The 20,788-nt window shown below is 43.3% G+C and overlaps 1 protein-coding gene across 1 annotated transcript in view; it reads left to right on the top strand.

Annotated features, from left to right (window-relative positions):
- The window catches only part of nnt (nicotinamide nucleotide transhydrogenase), a 63,588-nt gene extending 43,017 nt beyond the window's left edge, over positions 1-20,571 (top strand). The window contains 3 exon segments of the mRNA XM_065018111.1: positions 18,558-19,033; positions 19,159-19,564; positions 19,819-20,571. Coding sequence (XP_064874183.1) covers positions 18,558-19,033; positions 19,159-19,564; positions 19,819-20,571 — 1,635 coding nt within the window.
- The last annotated feature ends 217 nt before the right edge of the window (positions 20,572-20,788 follow it).

Genomic DNA, 20,788 nt, shown 5'->3' with positions numbered 1-20,788 from the left:
GCACAATAGACAGCCAAATCATATAGTTGGTGTTAGATTGCCATTTGCCATATTTCTGTCCAGTTTTCAGTCATAAAGTAAAGAACAATATATATATATATATACTCTACTTTAAGTCTAAGTCTGTCTTTTATTTAGACAAGACCCCATTTGTAAATTGTTAAGGCTAAGCAGGCTTTGCTGCACAAAAAAACTTTCAGAAAATGTATAATATCATGGTTGGGAGATACAGTGAGTGCTTTCCTCTCTGGTTTATCATGGAAGCTCATCCCTCAATAAACCTTGATTTAAAATATGTTTTTGCTCGTTCTTCTCTCAAACACACTACAACAGTTTGAGGCTTGCATCATCTGAGCACATTCATGGAACTTGGAATGTCAAGTCTCCGCACTTTCACGAAGTTGTTATAGCTTTATATACCCATTTCATAGCTAGTCTCAAACATATGCAATTAGAAGTTCTTAAAGCTGTAATAGACACTGAGGAATTGTGTGTGTGTGTGTGTGTGTGTGTGTGTGTGTGTGTGTGTGTGTGTGTGTGTGTGTGTGTGTGTGTGTGTGTGTGTGTGTGTGTGTGTGTGTGTGTGTGTGTGTGTGTGTGTGTGTGTGTGTGTGTGTTGTAATGTGTGAGACAAATACATGGGTGGAGTTGCTGGCATGGAAGTGACGATTTCAAATGAATAGGATTGCATGTGTTTGCTATGAGGGTCACTTCAATGTATAACAAGTAGCACTCAGACACCCTGCTATCTCTGCTGATCCTCCTGACAGACATGTGAGGGCGTTCAGGGGGAAACCGCCTCTTGTTTGGGGAGAAGTGATGCTACTGAAATAAGGGTTATGTGGCGGGCGTACTGTACCTCCTCTACTTTAAGTCTGTATTTTGTTTGGCCAGCAGCATTTTTCCAGGGCCTGAGGATAAGAGGATAGCCAACATGTTCTATGGTGACAATCCACCCTTATCCTCACCATCCACTTGGGATTGCCTTTCATTTCTGTCTTGTTGAAAGCCAATTGATTTGTTTTCCTTGGCCTAGCATGCGATTTCTCAAGAGGGTATTGCTGCGTTACAGTATGTTTGCACTGTATGATAAGCAAATTATGTTTTTTTTTTTAATCTGCAACATCTGGATCCGTCTATTGCTATTTGGGACCTTCAATTTCAAGTCCAGTTCAATGATACCCCTTTCTTGCCAACATGCGCACACACAATATAAAGTTACCCCAGCTATCGCATGAATTCTCTCCTCCCCAAAGCCAAGGAATCCTTCATCACCGCAAAAGTAGCTCACTGGTTCCTTCTGCAGTGACTCTGGCCAGCAGTCTACGTAAATGAGTTCTCTGATGTGCGTATGATTCCACTGGAAGATAACGGTCCCCAAGCCTTGTATAGTACCTTGTAAGAGAATGGGACAGTACCAGATGGAACTATGTGTGATTGGAGCGAAGGAGTACATGGTTCCTTCATCACAAATGTGACTGGATTGCACTGTGGTTTGTCTCCGTGGACACCGAGGACGCGGCTTCTCTCTGTTGGGCCTTGTTCGTCAACCAACCATCATACTGGGGAGTATCGTCATCTTTAGAACAGCTCTTTTCATGTCATAAAATGATCATACATGCTGCCTTTTGTCCAAAGGATACATGGAATAGGTATTTGTGTACATCTGGTCCCCTACTGCTTCAAATCAAGCTTTACTTCAGTATTTGCTATAATAAAATCAGCCCTTTATTCTAAAGGATAAATGAAATAGGTCTACTTGTATACATTTGGCCTCAAATACTTTTTCTACCAAAGCATGTTTTACTTCAGTATTTCATCCGTGTATTTGTCGCGCTATACCTCCTGTCCTGGACCTACTTTTAATGGGACATTACTGAGCCAACGTAAGCATTTAAAGCTCTACTGCCAGAAGGATTCCTTTGATCATTTTTCTTATTTTACTTCTCCACTCAATGCCCATCCATAATGTGCTTGGACAGTATCTCATCTGAAAACAGCTTGTTTAAAGAATTGATGTATTGGGGATTCTCTTTAAAAGCCCTAGCCAAAACTGTTCCACTGTGAAGATGAAGATAAACGAAGACACGCTAGACCCCTGCTTTTACTGTTCAATTTCCTTAAGCTTGAAGTTGAATAACATAAACATGTTTGAGTGTCCTTTTTAAGATACTTTTATTGACCAGCTGCTCTGAATGTAAATGTTGGGCTGGGGGAATTTTGGGGTGGTTAATATGCGAGATCGAGGGGGTTTGTCTCTGAAGCATTGCAGGAGTCTTAAGAGCTGTAGTGACTGCATAAAGTATATGCCTCAAGAAAGAGGCTGCCTTTAGTCATGTTAGAATCAATGGCAGAGGCAACACCGATCTAAGTGAGAATGCAATTTAAGAGTTTGAAGCATGTCCCCAGCAAACCAAAATTGGTTATGTGAAAGTTCCCAGAACATTTGTTAGGTTGTGGCAAATGTTCTCATAACACAAAAACTGTCCAGTCGTCCTGATGATTATACAATGTTTGAATAAAACATTTGTCTGATGTTGCATACATTCCCAGAATGTTGCTCTCACATTTTGTTGTGACAGCGTGTTCTGAAAACATTACTGGCACATTGTCTTATTACATTACCTGGAAATCTAATGAGAATGTTTGGGGAATGTTCTGGGGTGGTTGTTACAGATGTTATGCATTGTAGTTAATGTAAGGAGAACATTCCAAGGATATTTCATTTAAAGCTTCAATATGTAACTTTTTGGGCGACTTTATATTGAAAGCAATTCTAAGAAGCGGTAGATAGGTTCTATGTGCTCCATTTCTATGCATCCCGCTTATAAGTTTTGTACACCAGTTTCAAACAACTGAAAATACAATGTTTTTGGAAAATATATTTCACAACAGTTTAGATGGTACAGTGATTCTCTAACCTATAATTGCTTGTTTTGTCACATAAACTGAAATTAGGCTAACTATTCAAATGTTTTGCAACCAGGAGATAGTGGAGTGATTTCTGCATAGTGCATCTTTAAAACATTTTTGGAACGTTTTTGGAATGTTATCATCCTAATGTTATATGCAAACCTTAGCTTATGTTCTGGGAACGTTCCCGGTTTGCTGGGTCTTCTTCAAGAGTAAGTTGACTTTCTTCTACTGTTCACCTCAGTATCGTGGGTATAAGAAGACATTTAAACAGACACATTCCTTCTGGACCAGAAACTATGTGTAGGATCTGTGTCCAGCAAAATCACCAAACTCCTCAGTTTGGAACGCGAGACATAGATCACACCATAAATGACCTGTCTACTTTTCCTGTGAGATAAGATGCTCCATTTTTACGAGCATCAAAGGAATGTGGCAGAACGTCGTCTCCAACTGAGAGAGATGGGTAAACGGTGGTGTGATGTGTGATGTGGCTAAGGTCTGCGCTGTTAGGTCTGGAGGAAGTCTATTACAACCTCAATAAAACCTCCAGGACACAAAGGTTGAGTAGGCGCACACACACACACACATGGGCGCCCTCGTGTACACACACACCACACACAGAGGAGGTCCTTACCATGCCCTAGGTTCTCAGTATAGGTGGTATAGCTTTAGTAGTTTATTTAATACTGAAGAACAAATGGCAGCGCTTTACGAGTACATTTAAACTAATTAAGAAAACAGGGCTGGATCATCTATTGTCATTTATAATTGAGGGTTAATTAAGGGGTTGATACAATGAATGGTGGTCTGGCTTTTCATGTTATTCAGCATTCAAAACCACTCTGGGCTATTGCATTCTTTGAGGTTAAACCCAGGCAGCCACACAGGTGCGTAACCCTAAAGCGCTTACCAGAGTCTAAAACGTGTATGCGTGCACACAGCATATTGGACCATTGGCTTTCATACTCATCTAATTCTCACACTGGGACGTGTTGGTTGGGATTTTGGGATGGTGCACCGTCGGGCTGGATGCTGGACTATTGGGTCTCAGCAACTGTGGACTTTACGCAATGGTGGAATTATGTTTATGGGTCATGCATCAGATATCCATCCGAATCTGATTCACAGTCTGAACATGGGGGACTTGCTTTCTAGAAAGTGAGAAGGTTGGTGTCCTCAACTAAGGGCAGGTGTCCTCAACTAAAGGCTGATGTCCTCAACCAAGTGGACCACCAATAGTGCTGACAGTCTCCCTACATCAAGGCCCCAGAGCTTTTCCATCAACTCATCATATTTAACCAACATGTCAAATATTATAAACCCTTCCATGTCTCAGTGGGAACAGCCAGAGAGGTCATTTATGGACACACAGCTTGCTTGCTCACTGCATAATGACGCTGACTCAAAGCCCAAAAAAAGATTGCATTTTGGTGGAGAAACATCAGGCTTGATGAATTGTAAGTTCAACAGCGCTCAGCTCTCTGTGAAGTGTTACTTATGATGAGATGTTAACAACAGGGTAGCTAGGGTGCCGTCCAGATCTTTCCCCTCTGGTCTGGCCTGCCTGTGTGTGTCTCTGCTGGGTGTGGTGGAACTGATGACATGATGTTTCTCCTCAGACATAGGGATCTAGACCTCAGGGACCTATACTAGACAGTAAAAGCAGAGTTCAAGCATGGCGTTGCACGGCCACGGAGGTCAAAGGTTTAGGGAAAGGGGGATACCTAGTCAGTTGTACAACTGAATGCCTTCCGCATTTAACCCAACACCTCTGAATCGGAGAGGTGCATGGGGCTCACTTAATTGACATCCACGTCTTCGGCTCCCGGGGAAGAGTGGGTTAAGAACTGGTGCAGAGTGATAGATTTTTACCTTGTCAGCTCGGGGATTCCATCCAGCAACGTTTTGGGTACTGTCCCAACGCTCTAACCACTAGGCTATCTGCTGCCCGTGTTTAGTGGTGAGCCCGGCAGATCCTGGTTAAAATCTGGCTCTCAGTGTGGCATTAGATATGACATCATCGACCCTTCCTGCATTTCATATTCCTTGTGGTCAGGGCTCAGACCTAACTTGTTGACTAGCATTGCTGCACCAAGGTCAAGGGTTTAGCATGGATCCCAGTGCCAAGCCCCCAGCAGTCTGAGTGCGTTCCAGGACGAGTAAAATGCCTCATCTCAAGACATGTTTGGAGAATTAATGATGCTGCATGGTCTGACGTCGCTCTACTCCTCCACAATGGGAACGATAACATTCTTAGCTGCCTGTGGTATTATTGCATTGCTGGACCATAGCAAGAAGGCTGGTTGTTCTGAATCTGCATCGTTTGCATTTATTTTTTGCATACTCTATTTAGAGACACTGTTATCCGTATTGGGGTCATCCTTAGTTATCTATTCGGTAGATAAGACTACAGTATAATCAGATGAATTGCCTACAGAGACAGTCACACTGCTGAACATTTTTTAAATAACTTTTTCCACATTTTGTTATGTTAGACTTATTCCAAAAATGTTTTTTCCTCATCAATCTACACACAATAGCCCATAATGACAAAGCGAAAACAGGTTTTTACACATTCTGGCAAAAAAAGAAACCTCATTTACATAAGTATTCAGACCCTTTTCTATGAGACTCAACATTGAGCTCAGGTGCATCCTGTTTCCATTGATCATCCTTGAGATTTCTCTACAACTTGATTGGAGTCCACCTGCGGTAAATTCAGTTTATTGGACATGATTTGGAAACACCTGTCTATATAAGGTCCCACAATTGACAGTGCATGTCAGAGCAAAAACCAAGCCATGAAGTAAAAGGAATTGTCCGTAGTGCTCCGAGACAGGATTGTGTCGAGGCACAGATCTGGGGAAGGGTACCAAAAAATGTCTGCAGCATTGAAGGTCCCTAAGAATACAGTGGCCTACATCATTCTTAAATGGAAAAAGTTTTGAACCACCAAGACTCTTCATAGAGCTGGTCTCACGGCCAAACTGAGCAATTGGGGAAGAAGGGTCTTGGTCAGCGAGGGGACCAATAACCTGATGGTAACTCTGACAGAGCTCCAGAGGTCCTCTGTGGAGATAGGAGAACCTTCCAGAAGTACAACCATCTATGCAGCACTTCACCAATCAGGCCTTTATGGTAGAGTGGCCAGGCGGAAGCCACTCCCCAGTAAAAGGTACATGACAGTCCACTTAGAGTTTGCCAAAAGGCACCTAAAGGACTCACCATGAGATGAGTAACAAGATTTTCTGAAACCAAGATTGAACTCTTTGGCCTGAATACCAAGCGTCTGGAGGAAACCTGGCACCATCCCTACAGTGAAGCATGGTGGTGGCAGCATCATGCGGTAGGGATTCTTTTCAGCGGCAGGGACTGGAAGACTAGTCAGGATTGAGAGAAAGATAAACGGAGTAAAATAGAGGGAGATCCTCCAGAGCACTCAGGACCTCAGACTGAGGCGAATGTTGACCTTCCAACAGGACAATAACCGTAAGCACACAACCAAGACAATGCGGGAGTGGCTTCGGGACAAGTCTCTGAATATTCTTGAATGGCCCAGCCAGAACCCGGACTTTAACCCAATCGAACATCTCTGGAGAGACCTGAAAATAGCTGTGCAGCAACGCTCCCCATCCAAATTGACAGAGGAGCTGCAGAGAAGAATGGGAGAAACTCACCAAATAAAGGTGCGCCAAGCTTGTAGTGTGATACCCAAGAACACTCGAGGCTGTAATCGCTGCCAACGGTGCTTCAACAACATTCAGAGTAAAGGGTCTGAATACGTATGTAAATGTGATATTTCAGTTTTTTTAATGGGAAATATGGAAACCATGACAAGAATTTGTACCCTTGCTCTATGTCTTCACAACTATTTACATTGCAGTTAAGATAATCTACTGACATTGCCAATTTTTATCAAATAATGCTGGGATAATTTGTGAAACATTTATTGCTCCGTATTTTTTTAAACATCAATGTTTATATTAAGAGTTTTTGAATACCAACTTTATTACTAGTCTAATCTCTGATGAGACTGTCATAAAATAATGATGGAAAATACCCTCAACCATTACCGTAAATTCTGAAATAATATTATTAAGTCATCCACTACTTTGATTCTTTGACCTTTTGAATAAGAGAATGTTTCTCTAGGTCAATACATAACACTGCAAATTCCATTTTAGTGACATTTATTAGACTCCATTAAACAGTGAGGAGTTGTGTTGGTATGAAACAGCTGTGAGCTGTTTCAGTCTTACCAGAATGTTGCTTTACTCAGTGCCCCTCCCCCAGCCCTTATCTTCCCCATCACATTGCAGCCACTTTGGGTTGTCACAAGAGGTGCCTCTTATCTGGGGAGTTCTGAAGAGTTCCGTGAGAATATCCTAAGAAATGCCTTAAAGGAACCTTTGGAATGGAGTTGAAATCCTATAGGAATGATCTGACAGTGGTATCCTGTAGCTAGGGAGGCCTGGCCCTGGAGAGTCCTTTTTTGCTGGCTACTCAGGTGTGTGTGTGTGTGTGTGTGTGTGTGTGTGTGTGTGTGTGTGTGTGTGTGTGTGTGTGTGTGTGTGTGTGTGTGTGTGTGTGTGTGTGTGTGTGTGTGTGTGTGTGTGTGTGTGTGTGTGTGTGTGTGTGTGTGGGCGTGCGTGCGTGCGTCCGTGCATGTGTGTTTGAGAAAAAGAGAGTGACACAGATAGAGACTATTCATTCAGAATTCTGAGGGTGAGAGTTAAGAACACACACTCTGATCAGACTCTACAGCCGTACCTGTCCAGAATGCCGTAAGGCCTTTTAGAAAGCTCTACCTGAGAGCCTGTTTAGCTGTGGAGGGGGCCTGGACCTTGGCATGGTGTTACCAGTGTGTTCTCTCTGTCTCCGACTGGGTAGGTAGCACAGAAGTGACGAGCGAACAAAGGAGTGAGAGAGCATAGCTTCAATGGGAGTCGGGTATCAAGAGGATAACCACCGCAGTGTCAAAGGGGCCCGCCACTGCCATACACAAAAGAATGACTGACACCATGAAAGAGGGATGGAGTTTCAGAGCCTGGGCATAAAAAGGAAAACATTCTCTCCCTCTCTCTCTATCTCTCACTCACTTTCTTTTTCTTTTGTGTTTGAAAGCTACAAAAAAAAACAAATCAGCCCCTCATGTGGGCAACAATGTGTCACCGCTGAAGGTATTTCAACTTCTGAAGAGTCACAGGAGCAGCATACTTTTGCTTGAACTTTCTTTGAACACTTTTTCCCCCTGCTAGAATGGCTCCCTCAGTGATTAGATGGTCTTGCGAAGCAGCTTCTGATCATAGAAGTGGAGTTTTGATGAAGCACGCGGGAGATTAGCTAAAATGATTTAAAAACAACACCTGTCCTGCTCTTATCGTGGTGGGGTTCCCTTTGTTGTTTTTGTGGGCGGCGGAGGAAGCCTCAAGGCAGGCTTGGAATCACGCCGGTCTTGTGTTGCCCTCATCCCACACGTCTTTGTGCACGATGAGGTTATCTGGCGGGGCGTTTCAAAGGTGGGGGACAGACAATACCTTTCCGTGCCACGGGGAGAGGGTGTAGGGTTCTACAGTCATCCCTGAGCGTGCGACGATTGGGTCAGGAACATGGGACAAAGAGACAGATTCTACACCTGCAAACAGGATTAAGACTCCCAGTCAGACCGAGACATACAGACTGTTTGTATATTATGTGAGTTTCCCTGGTACCAGGGGAAAAAAAATCCCGGCCACGGACCACAAACAAAACACCAATACCAATCAACTTTTTACACTGCAGAACAGCACAATCTGTTGCGTTTGACAAACCATAGCTGCCTTATCGCCTGCATCTCTCATAAATAAAAGTCAAACATAACCTTTATCTGAGTATCTTAACAAGGTTTTGTTGAATACAGCATCTGACTATTGAGGTAACAGGAAAAGGGACAATAGTCTGATGTAACCGATGCGATGGAGGCCAATGATACAGCCCAATCTAATCTCATTTCCCACTTGAGATGTCATCATTATTGACCTTCCCCACTTTCATGGTTAAAGAGAAGGGATTTGAGCATTGGGTTCATCTCTGAAATTTTAAGGATGGATGTTATTTTCTGTTGGCCTACTGTCCCATAGTGTTAAATTCAGTATGGATCAAATTTAACACTATAAGGCAGTTATTCTCCTCCTTGCACTGGATTCAAAAGGCTTTTTCATTTCCGGGCCTTAGGATAGGCATAGCCCTCAAATAAAATAAAAAATACATTTCAACTGTAAACATTGACTTGAATGGGGCAATTATTCTTGATTATATAACTGGACATATGCAGAAGGATTCTAAAATCTGAACTCATACTTGACTTGTATACCCTTCATCACAGAAGGGGAGTGTATAGACATCCTATCAAATATTTCATAGCATCACAGGCTATTAAGTCATAACAAGTTTGAGAAAGGTCTTCTTTCAAGTACGTACGGTACATGGCTCTGCATTTGTATCCATGTACGCTGCAATGACAGCAAAATGCAATTACATAGAAATGGTCGCTGTCCTATCTTCATGCTTATGGACAAACAAGCCCATCGCTGTTGAAACGTTCTTTGACTAATTTGATTTAACCTTTGGCGTAATGTTGAACTATGTACCTACTTATCTGATTATCCACATGGAAGATAGTCTAAAAGGCTGGTCCGTCCAGTGATGTATACCTCTCTAGGAAGAGAGCGAGCGGGAGAACGAGAGAGCAGGGGGGGCGGGGGGGAAGACAGCACAGAGAAAAGGAAATTCTCATTAGTGTGATTGTCCAATGACTCACCCTCTGCTGGAACTGCAGTGCAAACTTAATTTAGTGGTTTGAGAAAACGTAGTATATGCTCAGCCCACACACCAGAGCAGGCAATGCCAAGAGCCCAATTACAGGTCACGACCTGAGTCGGTCCTGTTCCTGTCAAATCCCAGCCAGGCCTAGATGCTTTTTTTTGAGGTGGAGTTACTGGAGTATGGGAAATGTGTTTATTTGCAATGGAGAGCTTTACAGGGGATTTCAGACAGAGCAATGTTTTGTCTTGGTTGTTGTTGTAGAGGTCACAATTTCCAAAATATAGTTGAGTAGGAGGATGAAAACCAAGAATACCAATCATCCTTAAATCGGCACAGTCAATCAACCAATTCATAATTCACTATGTGGGGGAGAAAATGTCATGGCGTATTATGATTTTGATGTGAAAGACTAAATGGTAGATATATTCAAGTATGAATATGCTAGTATATTCTATTATAAAAATGGCACACAGACTCACAAAGTTAGCCATAACACCAACAAGAAACAAGAGCAAAAGAGCCGGCTCGCTTAGAAACTAGCTGTGATGGAACAGTCATATGATGGAACAGTCACAGAAAATTGGATCAACACCGCAATCTTCAAAAACAAACCAACTCTGGAGCCAATGTAATGCGGAAAGATTTACAATATATTAGTTATCAACAGTTTAAGTGTGGTATGTTTAAGCAATAAGGCACGAGGAGGTGTGGTATCCAGGCACTCTGCATTGCGTCGTGGATAAGAACAGCCTGTGGTATATTGGCCATATACCACAAACCCCCAAAGTGCTTTATTGCTATTATTAACTGGCTAACAACGTAATTAGAGCTGTAAAAATAAATGTTTTGTCATACTCGTGGTATACGGTCTGATATACCACGGCCGTCAGCCAATCAGCATTCAGGGCTCTAACCAGCCAGTTTATATTACCCCTCTTGAGAAGTTACAAAGAGAGCATACCGCAATGACCATAATATTACCACAATATTTATAATATCTGGATATTTTATGAATGAAAACTGTCCAGACATAGAAATCGAAGTGCAGAGCAATCTGTCATCTGTACAATTATCATTGGAATATTTGTTTATTTCTTTTGAGAATGATGCAAAGCATTTGTAGGAGGCTGTACCCACTGGTCACAGGCATCAGTGGGTATGGCGTCAGTTTTGGTTGAGTTGTCAACTAAGGTGAATTCGACGAAAAATCAAACAAATGTCACCATGTTATTGCATGTAGGTTAAAAGTTGGGTGAAAAAAATACGAAATTCCCTTACGTTGATGACTTCTTGCAAATCCAATCAGTTTCCCACTATGATTTTTAATTTTTGTGTTGAAATGACATGGAAACAACGTTGATTCAACCTGTTTTTGCCCAGTGAGTAGTAGCCATTTTTAGGTAATTACGAACCAAACAAAAATTGACTAGCTTCTTTTAATCCCTTTATAAATTCTTCAAATACCTACCTTGATATAAAGTATTGCTCAGACTCTTTTAGCAATATGGATGTAAAATGATTCAATGACTTTGAATTAGACCCCAGCTCTAGGATTATGATAGGTCTAATCTAGAGGTATTGGACAGATCACTGAGCCAGAATGTAACGAGGACCCGATGAAGTGAATCTCATTATTAAATGCTTATTTTAGCAAATGAAAAGAGTAATGTAACTGTACATTTAAATAATACATTAGAAATCATACTCTCCCTCTATTTCTACTTTTATTTACACAATATTGCATCAATCTGAGAAGAGAATGTGATCCCTCCCCTTTATGGACAAGACTGATTATTACATTCTAATAATGCAAAATGACCATTTTCCTCTCACGTTGATTCAGATTGTTTGTAACCCTCCTGTGACTGGCTTGTAGAGTGTTGTCCATATACGGATACCGTATCCCCTGACTCTGACCTCAACTCTGTCTGTTTTGAAATGCAATCCCTTTACACCCATCCTAGAGCTCTGTGACCAGATCATGGGCAGTCAATGAAAGGTACATTGATCTAAGAGTAACTCTTGTTTGAGGTGGTCGTAATTATGCTGCAGGGCTAAAAGTATCCCACTTTGTTACATCTTTCTAGGCCTCCGTGGTTGTGGTTCCAACTGCTGTCACATGAATGCGATAGGTAACACTCGTGTTTGTTCCTCCATACTTTAAAGAGCTCTCTCAGGGGGGAAAGGCAGACAAAACCATGCGTTAGGACATATCTACTGTGCCTTCAGAGAGTATTCACACCCCTTGACTTTTACACATTTTGTTGTGTTACTAGGTAAGATTAAAATGTATTTAATTGTTATTTCTTGACAACGATCTACACAAAATAAATACAAAAAAAGTATAATATTTTGTAAAAACAAAATTATGAAAAATAAAACATTAATATATCTTCAGTAAATACAGTTGAGGTCAAAAGTTTACATACACTTAGGTTGTAGTCATTAAAACTTGTTTTTCAACCACTCCACACATTTCTTGTTAACAAACTATAGTTTTGGCAAGTTGGTTAGGTCATCTACTTTGTGTTTACTATGTTTACAGACAGATTATTTAGCTTATAATTCACTCACAATTCCAGTGGGTCAGAAGTTTACATACATTAAATTGACTGTGCCTTTAAATAGCCTGGAAAATTCCAGAAAATGATGTCATGCTTTAGAAGCATCTGATAAGCTAATTGACATTGTTTGAGTCAATTGGAGGTGTACCTGTGGATTTATTTCAAGGCCTACCTTCAAACTCAGTGCCTCTTTGCTTGACATCATGGGAAAATCAAAAGAAATCAGCCAAGACCTCAGAAAAAAAATTGTAGACCTCCACAAATCTGGTTCATCCTTGGGATCAATTTCCAAACGCCTGAAGGTACCACGTTCATCTGTACAAACAATAGTACGCAAGTATAAACACCATGGGACCAGGCAGCTGTCATACCGCTCAGGAAGGAGATGCTTTCTGTCTCCTAGAGATGAACGCACTTTGGTGCTAAAAGTGCAAATCAATCGCAGAACAGCAAAGGACCTTGTGAAGATGCTGGAGGAAATAGGTACAAAAGTATCTATATCCACAGTAAAACGAGTCCTATATCGACATAACCTGAAAGGCCGCTCAGCAAGGAAGAAGCCACTGCCCCAAAACCGCCATAAAAAAGCCAGACAATGGTTTGCAACTGCATGTGGGGACAAAGATCATATTTTTGGAGAAATGTCCTCTTGTCTGATGAAACAAAAATAAAACTGTTTGGCCATAATGACCAATGTTATGTTTGGAGGAAGAAGGGGGAGGCTTGCAAGCCGAAGAACACCATCCGAACCGTAAAGCATGGGGGTGGCAGCATCCTGCAGGAGGGACTGGTGCACTTCACAAAACAGATGGCATCATGAGGGTGGAAAATTATGTGGATATATTGAAGCAACATCTCAAGACATCAGTCAGGAAGTTTAAGCTTGGTCGCAAATGGATCTTCCAAATGGACAATGACCCCAAGCACACTTCCAAAGTTGTGGCAAAATGGCTTAAGGACAACAAAGTCAAGGTATTGGAGTGGCCATCACAAAGCCCTGACCTCAATCCTATAGAACATTTGTGGGCAGAAGTGAAAAAGTGTGTGCAAGCAAGGAGGCCTACACAATCCTGACTCTGTTACACCAGCTCTGTCAGGAGGAATGGGCCACAATTCACCCAACTTATTGTGGGAAGCTTGTGGAAGGCTACCCGAAAAGTTTGACCCAAGTTAAACAATTTAAAGGCAATGCTACCAAATACTAATTGAGTGTATGTAAACTTCTGACCAACTGGGAATGTGATGAAAGAAATAATAGCTGAAATAAATCATTCTCTCTACTGTCATTCTGACATTTCACATTCTTAAAATAAAGTGGTGATCCTAACTGACCAAAGACAGGGAATTTTTACTAGTATTAAATGTCAGGAATTGTGAAAAACTGAGTTTAAATATATTTGGCTAAGGTGTATGTAAACTTCCGACTTCAACTGTAAGTATTCAACCCCCAAAGTCAATACATGTTAGAATAACCTTTGGCAGCAATTTCAGCTGTCAGTCTTTCTGGGTAAGTCTCTAAGAGCTTATCATACCTGTGCTGTACAACATTTGCCCATTATTCTTTTCAAAATTCTTCTGATCATTGCTAGACAGCCATTTTCAGGTCTTGCCATAGATTTTCAAGCAGATTTTCAAGCAGATTTAAGTCAAAACTATAACTCGGCCACTAAGGAACATTCACTGTCTTCTTGGTAAGCAACTCCAGTGTAGATTTGGCCTTGCATTTTAGGTTATTGTCTTGCCTGAAGGTGAACTCATCTCACAGTGTCTGATGGAAAGCAGACTGATCATCAGCTTCTCCTCCAGGATTTTGCCTGTGTTTAGCTCCATTCCATACATTTTTTTTATCCAGAAAATCTCCCCAGATTACAAGCATACCCATAACATAATGCAGCCACCACTATACTTGAAAATGTGGTGAATGATATGCAGTGATGTGTTTTATTGGATTTGCACCAAACATAACACTTTGTATTCAGGACCAAAAGTGAATTACTTTGCCAAATTTCTTGCAGTATTACTGTAGTGCCTTGTTGCAACAGAATGCATGTTTTGGAATATTTGTATTCTGTACAGGCTTCCTTCTTTTCACTCAGAGTTTTTTTTACCCATCTATCAATACTGCCTACCAAGCAGAAAGACAGAAACTTAAAGAAAGGCAGTTACATTAAATACTGTTATGCCTGCTCCTGCTCTCCCTCCCTGGCGCTCGAGGGCACCAAGCTGCCCATCATTACGCACACTTGTCACCATCGTTACGCACACCTGCGCTTCTTTGGACTCTCCTGGACTCCATTACTTTGTTGATTGCCCCTCCTATATCTGTCTGTTTCGCGGTTTGATCTGCATTGTTGTAGTTTAGACACTGTCCTTGTTTGTTTCTTGTTTGTTTAATTTCAGTTATGTATTAAGTGTTCACTCCCTGTACTTGCTTCTCGTCTCCCTCGTCTCCTTACAGAATGCTGACACCAACATTGGAAGCATCGGGGAGTTTCTTTTCGTTTTTTTGTTTTGATTGTTGACGTCGGGTCCAGGTGCCGCTGTCGACGGAACCGGGGATGCCTCAGCTGGCTCGTCAGGTTTCCAGGCCTTAGCTGGTTCGAGAGGTTTTCTTGCCTCGGTTGGCTCATCAGGCTCCCACTCCTCAGCCAGATCGTCAGGCTCCCACGCAACATCAGGATTGTCAGATTTTCACGCAGCTCGCAGCTCAAAAATGAGGGAGCACTGGGAGAGAAAACCTCGGCAGGTTCCAGAATCTCCAGCGTAGCTATCCGAAGGAGGTAAGCTCCCGCTCCCCGTCCCTGGCACTCATTTAAGTCATTTAGCAGACGCTCTTATCCAGAGCGACTTACAAATTGGTGCATTCACCTTATGACATCCAGTGGAGCAGCCACTTTACAATAGTGCATCTAAATCTTTTAAGGGGGGTGAGAAGGATTACTTTATCCTATCCTAGGTATTCCTTAAAGAGGTGGGGTTTCAGGTGTCTCCGGAAGGTGGTGATTGACTCCGCTGTCCTGGCGTCGTGAGGGAGTTTGTTCCACCATTGGGGGGCCAGAGCAGCGAACAGTTTTGACTGGGCTGAGCGGGAACTGTACTTCCTCAGTGGTAGGGAGGCGAGCAGGCCAGAGGTGGATGAACACAGTGCCCTTGTTTGGGTGTAGGGCCTGATCAGAGCCTGGAGGTACTGAGGTGCCGTTCCCCTCACAGCTCCGTAGGCAAGCACCATGGTCTTGTAGCGGATGCGAGCTTCAACTGGAAGCCAGTGGAGAGAGCGGAGGAGCGGGGTGACGTGAGAGAACTTGGGAAGGTTGAACACCAGACGGGCTGCGGCATTCAGGATGAGTTGTAGGGGTTTAATGGCACAGGCAGGGAGCCCAGCCAACAGCGAGTTGCAGTAATCCAGACGGGAGATGACAAGTGCCTGGATTAGGACCTGCGCCGCTTCCTGTGTGAGGCAGGGTCGTACTCTGCGGATGTTGTAGAGCATGAACCTACAGGAACGGACCACCGCCTTGACTTATCATGGGCTTGCGATCTACGGTACTTCGGCATGTAAACATTCCAAAATTAACACAGCGTGTATTTATTAACGTATCAAGATAAAATATTGTACTCGGGCAACATATTACATGTTAACAGGCAGCATTAGTATTTAATCTCGCTTCAGCTCAAAACATAATCTTTTACGTGGTTACAACATATTTCTTTCCTTACTTTCCGTTGAAGCTTGCATCGATGCATGCTTCAAAATATGTATAAACGGAATACGCATTCAAGAAGTGCCCTCCGTTCTCCGATTCGCATACTTTGATTTGAACTCATACTCCGACCCTCCCGTGCTCCAATTTGCATGCTCGGAGCCCTGTATTAAGTATTTTGAGAAACACCCACAGTAAGCCAGGAGTGTCAAACTAATTTTGCACCGCATTTGTTTTTGATCACTTAGCAAGTTGGACAGAGTGAAGAGACTATGAATGATTTTATCCAGGATTTCGCTAGGATTTTTTTTAAATTTGTGGGCAAAAATGCTTGATCTTGCAGCTGTAAATCTAACATTTTGCATGGCAATATGCAGTGATTTTGCCCGATTTGTCGAAAAATTGTCCTGACGAGGAAAAATTTTTGCTCGATGTGTGGCTTGATTGAACCATATTATGCAGTAAATGTGCGGTGATTGGTTGAAATTGCGAGCCCTCTTTTTGTACTGCAGTTATGGTTCAGTTTTATGCAATAATATTGCTACGATTTGACTGTTTAATGAGCAAATAGTGCAGTAATTGTTCAAATTCGCAACACCTGCATAATATGCAGGGAATTGTTAATTTAAAAAAATTGCGATCGTAGAGGGACTGCTAAATGTAGGTCCATTATCATTTCTCCACAGTTGGTTTTAGTCATTTCAATGTTAATTGAGATCTCTCCCTATAGCATATGGCCCTGTGGGCTTACACCCCTGGTCTAAGCCAAACATACTTTATAAAGTATTTTCCCTGCTTAATATTATGCTATGGCAAGACAGTAGGAAGTCATAACTAAATGTGATAAAATGCTTGGGATTGAATACTTACTCGAGGGTGCCAGGCTGCCCGTCATTACGCACACCTGTCACCATCGTTATGCGCACCTGCGCTTCTTTGGACTCACTTGGACTTCATTACTATATCTGTCTGTTCTTCAGTTTGATCCCCATGTGTGCATTAATATCGTTATGTTTTTCCTGTCCAGACGCTGTCCTGTATTGTTTCATGTCTGTTTATTAATTAAATGTTCACTCCCTGTACTTGCTTCTTGTCTCCAAGCGCCTGTCCATACAAATACATGCTTAATCATGTGGAAAAGTATCCTGCCTCAATTGTATTGTGTTTTGGAGAAAAAGTTACTGTGAAATCAAGGTAAATGTCAGTAACTGAACTTATTGCATTTTACCTTGGTATCATATTGTTTTATTCTGATAGTGGTACAATCGGACCTGTATGGCACAGCATGATGGTTGAACTTGCTCTGAAACACTGACACCAGACACTGGTAAGAACTAGCCAAGTAGATCTAAGAACATCATTAATTAGCTAGCTAGCAAGCTAACTAGCTAGCAAGCATAAACTAACAATGCTACCGGCTCCCATAAGAGGAGATCTGCTACTTGCTAATTGATACTGACTTCAATCTATTAGCACTATAATTAATTATATTCTGAAATTTAATCTGATGGTTTCTTATAATCAGTGTGCCAAACACACAATTTCTAGGCAACGACAGCCACCTAGCTCTACCAAAATGTAAAAACCTACCTAGCTAGCATTATTATGATGCAATAGATTTGTGCTACCTGCTCCCTTAAGAGGATTAGAGGCGATCAGCAATTTATACTAGCTTCAATCTATTATTCTTATAATTAATATAATCCCTATCATTTTATTCAGACATTCCATGAGTTACATTTACATTACATTTAAGTCATTTAGCAGACGCTCTTATCCAGAGCGACTTACAAATTGGTGCATTCACCTTATTATTTGAATCCCTAACGTTACACCACCAACACGATCTCTAGCCAGCTGACAGTCAGCTGTGTCATTTGATGCCAAGGTGTGTCATTTGATGCTTGGAAATCGAAGGCAATTCTGGAATGCCTTGGCTGTGAACAGCATCGCTGAGGATGAGGAGTGATATGAAAGAGTACTGAATACGTTTTACTTAAAAAATGTTATGTAAATGATACTTACATATGAAATGTAACTAATCAGCATTTTATCAATTGTAGCTAAATGTCATTTGTGTCCTCTTATGAATATGAATGTCACACCCTGATCTGTTTCATCTGTCTTCGTGCTTGTCTCCACCCCACTCAGTTGTTTCCCATCTTCCCTATTATCCCCAGGGTATTTATACCTGTGTTCTCTGTTTGTCTGTTGCCAGTTCGTTTTGTTTTGTGAAGCCTACCTGCATTTGTCCCCTTGCTCCTGTCTGTTCTTGTTTCTGTTTTCGTCTTTCCCGGCTTTGACCTTTCTGCCTGTCCTGACCCTGAGCCTGCCTGCCGTTCTCTACCTTGCCACATCTCTCTAGATTATTGACCCCTGCCTGCCCTGACCCTGAGACTGCCTGGCATTCTGGACCTGTTGCAGCCTGTCTTGATTACTGACCTCTGCCTGCCCTTGACCTGTCGTTAGGCTGCCCCTGTACTAGAAATAAACTTTTGTTACATCGACACTGTCTGCATCTGAGTCATACCTGAAACCTGATAGTATGAACTGGCCATGACTGACCCAGCAGACTCAGACCAGCTCCACAATGCTGCCTCCCTGCAAGGAGCCACCATTGGAAGACACAAGTTACTTCAAGGTCTTCCGCAGATTCCCCACTGGGCAACAGGTCACACCCGTAATTGCCCAGCCTACCCCAGTGTCCCGAGAACACCGCTTACCTCCTCCGGAGAGCTACGCTGGAGATTCTGGAACCTGCCGAGGTTTTCTCTCCCAGTGCTCCCTCATTTTCGAGCTCCGAGTTCTTCGTTTTTCGTTCCACTCGGACTTCTCAAGGATAGCGTCAAGGATAGCGTCCATGAGGGCACTCGCCTGGGCCATGGCGGTGTGGGACCAACAATCCACCGTCTACCTCAGTCTGGAGGAGTTCATGGAGGAAGTTCAAAAGGTGTTTGATTCTCGGTTGTCCGGAAGAGAGGCTGCTTGTAAGCTGCTCCTGCTACGTCAAGACTCCCTTAGGACTCCGTCCTTCTGCCTCCCCCGCCGGTGCAGGGTTCTTCTTTGTGGCGAAGAAGGACAAAACCCTGCGCCCAGGCACCGACAACCGGGGTCTCAACGACATCACGGTGAAGAACCCCTACCCTATACCTCTCATCTCCTTGGCCTTCAAGCCACTCCAGGGGGCCACTGTGGTCTCCAAGCTGGACCTACGGAACGCCTCACCTGGTGCGGATACGGGAAGGGGACAAGTGTAAGACTGCCTTCAACACGGCCAGCGGTCACTACGAGTATCTGGATATGCCCTTTGGCCTTACCAATGCCCCTGCTGCTTTCAAGGCTCTGGTTAATGACCTTCTCCGCAATATGTTGAACCGGTTCGTCTTCGTCTACCTTGAAGACATCCTGGTCTTCTCCTGCTCCACCCAAGAACATATGCTCCATGTCCGACAGGTTCTCCAACGCCTCCTGGAGAACCAGCTTTTTGTAAAAGCAGAGAAGTGCGAATTCCATCACTCCAGCATCCCCTTTCTGGGTTATATCATCGCTGCAGGGAGTGTACATGTGGATCCCGGGAAGGTGTGAGCGGTGGTGGATTGGCACCAGCCTACGTCCAGTGTACAGCTGCAACGTTTCCTGGGTTTTACCAACTTCTATTTCCGCTTCATCCGGGGCTACAGCACCCTGGCTTCTCTCCGTCTACACTCACCTCTCCCAAGGTTCCGTTCACGTGGTCCCCAGCTGCGGACCGGGCGTTTCGGGATCTCAAACACCGTTTCACCATGGCTCCACTATTGGTTCATCCTGACACATCCTGATATTTTGTGGTGGAGGCCGATGCTTCGGATGTCGGAGTGGGGGCTGTCCTGTCCCAGTGGTCTGCCCTGGACCTCAAGATACATCCCTGCGCCTTCTTCTCCCACCGCGTCAATGCCACGGAGAGGAACTATGATGTGGGGAATCGTGAGCTTCTCACTGTGAAGATGGTGTTGGAGGAGTGGAGGCACTGGCTGAAGGGGGTGGAACATCCGTTCATTGTGTGGACCGTCCACAAGAACCTGGAATACCTCCGCACCGCCAAGTGTCTCAATTCCAGGCAAACTAGATGGGCCCTTCTGTTAATCCGGTTCAACTTTTCCCACTCTTACTGGCTGGGATCCATGAATGTCAAGCCAGATGCGCTGTCACGCCGCTATAGCCCCACGGCTACTACCCCGGAACCTGTGACCATCCTTCCCACCTCATGCCTGGCGACGGCACTCAGCTGGGGAATCGGGAAGCCGGTTCTTGAGGTGGGGGGGCAGAAAACTGGATGTTCATTCCTGACGAAGTCCGCTCCTCAATCCTGGAGTGGGCTCACTCCTCCAGGCTTGCCTGCCAGCCGGGCTCCCGTTGGGCCCTGGCTATTGTGCGACACCGCTTTTGGTGGCCCTACATGGTTCCTGACATCTCTGCATTCGTTGCCGCTTGCACGGTCTGTGCAAAGAACAAAACTCCTCGGCAAGCTCCGGCTGGTCTCCTCCAACCTCAAAGCTGGGTCCAAGAGACTGAAAACAGCTTCTCAATGCTATCAGACTGTTAAATAGACATCACTAGCCGGCTACCACTCAGTTACTCAATCCTGCACCTTAAAGGATGCTGCTCTATATGAATAGATATGGAATCGCTAGTCACTTTAATAATGTTTAATAATGTACATACTGCTTTACTCATTTCATATGTATATGCTGTATTCTATTCCACTGTATTTTAGTCAATGCCACTCCAACATTGCTCATCCTAATATTTATATATTTCTTAATT

This window comes from Oncorhynchus nerka, linkage group LG4 (assembly GCF_034236695.1).
Source record: "Oncorhynchus nerka isolate Pitt River linkage group LG4, Oner_Uvic_2.0, whole genome shotgun sequence".
NCBI classification, from domain to species: Eukaryota; Metazoa; Chordata; class Actinopteri; order Salmoniformes; family Salmonidae; genus Oncorhynchus; species Oncorhynchus nerka.
The sequence above is the reverse complement of the archived record's forward strand: the minus strand, read 5'-3'. Positions and strand labels throughout refer to the sequence as shown.